The sequence below is a fragment of the Hipposideros armiger genome, unplaced genomic scaffold (genome assembly GCF_001890085.2).
Source record: "Hipposideros armiger isolate ML-2016 unplaced genomic scaffold, ASM189008v1 scaffold_507, whole genome shotgun sequence".
Classification (NCBI taxonomy): Eukaryota; Metazoa; Chordata; class Mammalia; order Chiroptera; family Hipposideridae; genus Hipposideros; species Hipposideros armiger.
Window position 1 is genome coordinate 702,787 of NW_017731857.1, and position 2,745 is coordinate 705,531.

The 2,745-nt window shown below is 41.1% G+C and overlaps 1 protein-coding gene across 1 annotated transcript in view; it reads right to left on the reverse strand.

Moving 5' to 3' along the window:
* ACSL3 (acyl-CoA synthetase long chain family member 3) overlaps positions 1–2,745 on the reverse strand; it is a 94,517-nt gene that overhangs the window by 10,493 nt on the left and 81,279 nt on the right. The window contains exon 9 of the mRNA XM_019667818.1: positions 1,316–1,492. Coding sequence (XP_019523363.1) covers positions 1,316–1,492 — 177 coding nt within the window. The remainder of the gene's footprint in view (positions 1–1,315; positions 1,493–2,745) is intronic.

Here is a 2,745-nt window from a genome sequence, read left to right on the forward strand (position 1 = left end):
GTACAGAGCACCTCGCCAGCCTTCTCCACGTGAGGCCTGAGAAGCCTCCCTGACATCAGTTACGCTGTCACACCCTAAGTAGAGTCATACAGTAAAGAGTTCAAAGGCCAGGCAGGAGAGTAAGACTGCTAACTTTCAAGCATCTGGGAAAAGAAACCACCACTATTATGTTCCTACTGCACTGTGTTTCGTCCTCAAAGATCATTCAAGTATCAGAAATACTAATATCTAACACTTTACAGAGTCTTATTTACAACAAACTGTAACTCATTAATCACACATTCAATGTGAATCTTATAACAGAAAAAATCAAGGATCCTCAGAAGGAATCATATGCATATATTTAAGACTGCTTGTTTATTTCCTACAAAACAAGACATAGTAGTAGTCACCAAAAATATAAAATACAGAGAACATAACTGAAAAAAGGGAAAATATGGGAGCAATGGAAGATAAAGCTGGCATAAGAACAGTACACAGAACTACTCAGGATAAACGGGGAAATCATCAGGTAACGGGTTTAGTATCTCTCAGTATCTAGAAAACACAGAGTAGAGACACAGCTCTTTCCATTACTGGGAAGCAAAGTAAGTTTCTTCCATAAAAGGGACACATGAGACACTATGTGACTGATTGGTGTGGGGACACTTGGATCACTTCCTCAACCACATCATCTGGATAAACTGAACATTCTCGGGACCTGAATCTACTTTCTCTCTACACGTGCAGAGATCACCCCCACCAAGAAACGTTTCTGAATTTGAGCCTTAATACACACGCCTAAACAACTAAACAAAAAAATGTTAATTTTCTACACAAACAAAATTTAATGATGTAAGAAAATAAATGTATATAGCAGAGCCAATCCTTGTTACTAAAACTTATTTTTTCCAGAATGCTAACGGCTTTTTTTCTTTTTTTTTTTTTTTTCTTTTTTGAGCTGAACCATCCTGCCACCTGTTGGCAGCTCAGCGGCAACTCAGCTTGGGCCAGGAATAGAACTGCTGTTGCTCAGAGCTCGCACTTTTGAGCAAGCTTCTCTTAACCAACTGAGCCACTTGCCCGGCCCCTAAATGTTTTTTAATATTACATAGTTTAATGAAAAATTCTAGATGAATTATTGACTATCAGATATACCTAACATATTGTAAAACCTTGTATCAATAATCAGAGAACTTGGAATTTACTGTTATTCTACTGTACAAATCTCTTAACCATTCTTCTCCTATGTACCTGCAGAAAACAACCCTTACCCAAAAACGCATGGAGTTGTACCCAGCCAGCCTCTGTTGGATGCCCCACTTTGTGGTGACACTAACCTTCTGTGATTGTCCCAGCCCCCGCAGATTCTGTGAGTCCATAGCCCTGACCAACGGGGCAGCAAAAACAGATATTCATGAATCGCTGTGTGGTTGCTGAAAGCGGAGCACCTCCACACAATAAAAGCCGTATATTTCCACCTAGCAAGCTTCGAACTTTCCGGAAAATGAACCTAAAAAAAGTTAATCAGAGAAGCACAGGATTTTAAAGCTGAATGGGATTTCCCAAATCATTGAGACTAATTTCCCAATTCTGATGTATGAAATTTTGAGATTAAGTGATTTATCCAAGGCTGCACAGCCAATTCAACACATTCTCTTGATGTGCTAACTTAACTTTTAGAAGTTCATCCAAGTAAAGAACATATGATTTTCTCTTAAAAACTTTTCAAGTAATATNAAGAGGTCTTGGGATATAGCTTTTCAAAGGCCCATACAGGAAGGAACTGCCAAGAGCTCACCAAGTGTTCTCAGTAAAAGCAGCATGAATTCTACGTTCTTACTTACCTGTTTGCATATGCACAAATGTTATCTATTAGCGGGAGGTTCTTCAACGCTGCCTCTACTTTCCCAAGAGAAACATATTCTCCTGCCTGTAGCTTTACAAGGTCCTTTTTACGATCTGTGCGAGACAAAGGCCGTGAGAGGCAACATGGAGGATAATATTAGTATTAGTAACACCTTTAATATGAATAAATATTGGCCTTTCCCTAAGTTATTGAACTTTCCAATAAGTTCACGATAATGGTTACACTAGAGTTAAAAGCACATAATATTAGGCCTAATTTCTGTACTACTAAATATATTTTTTTAAAAAAATTAGCTTCGGATTAAGGGACCCAATACCAGGGCTTCGGGAATGCTCTGCTGAACAGGTACGTTCCTGATATACATTAATACCAGAAGGTAAAGAACACATTCAGTGCCACCTGAAACATCACACTCTATCTAGAGACGTCTGATGCAAAAACAGATGCCGTCAACACACGTTACAGCGTACGCTAAGTGCTAAGATGCTAAGACTCTCCAACCTGCTGCAGGAAGGAATTCCTGCAAGTGAGGCCAGAGCTGAGTCCTGAGGGAAGACTAAGGGGGCAGGGAGCTGGGGGGGCAGGGGACCAGCACTGGCAGAGAACTGAGAGGGGTCAGCTCAAATCACCACAGCAGAGGACGCAGAAGCAACTGGAGAGGCGACCTGAGCCTCTAAGCCACTAACGGGTTTTCAGCAGGAAAATGGCCCAGGGAGATCAGTGTTTAGTCATCATACCGTGGCTGTGAGAAGGTGGTTTAAGGGGACAAGTGAGGCAACAGGGAGGAATTCCTTGCAATAGGGTGACAGAAGGCCTAATCTACAATCACGCTAAGATAATGACCTCCAGGCCCCTTTGATACGGCGAATCAGTGAGTTATGGGTTAGTGATGGGGA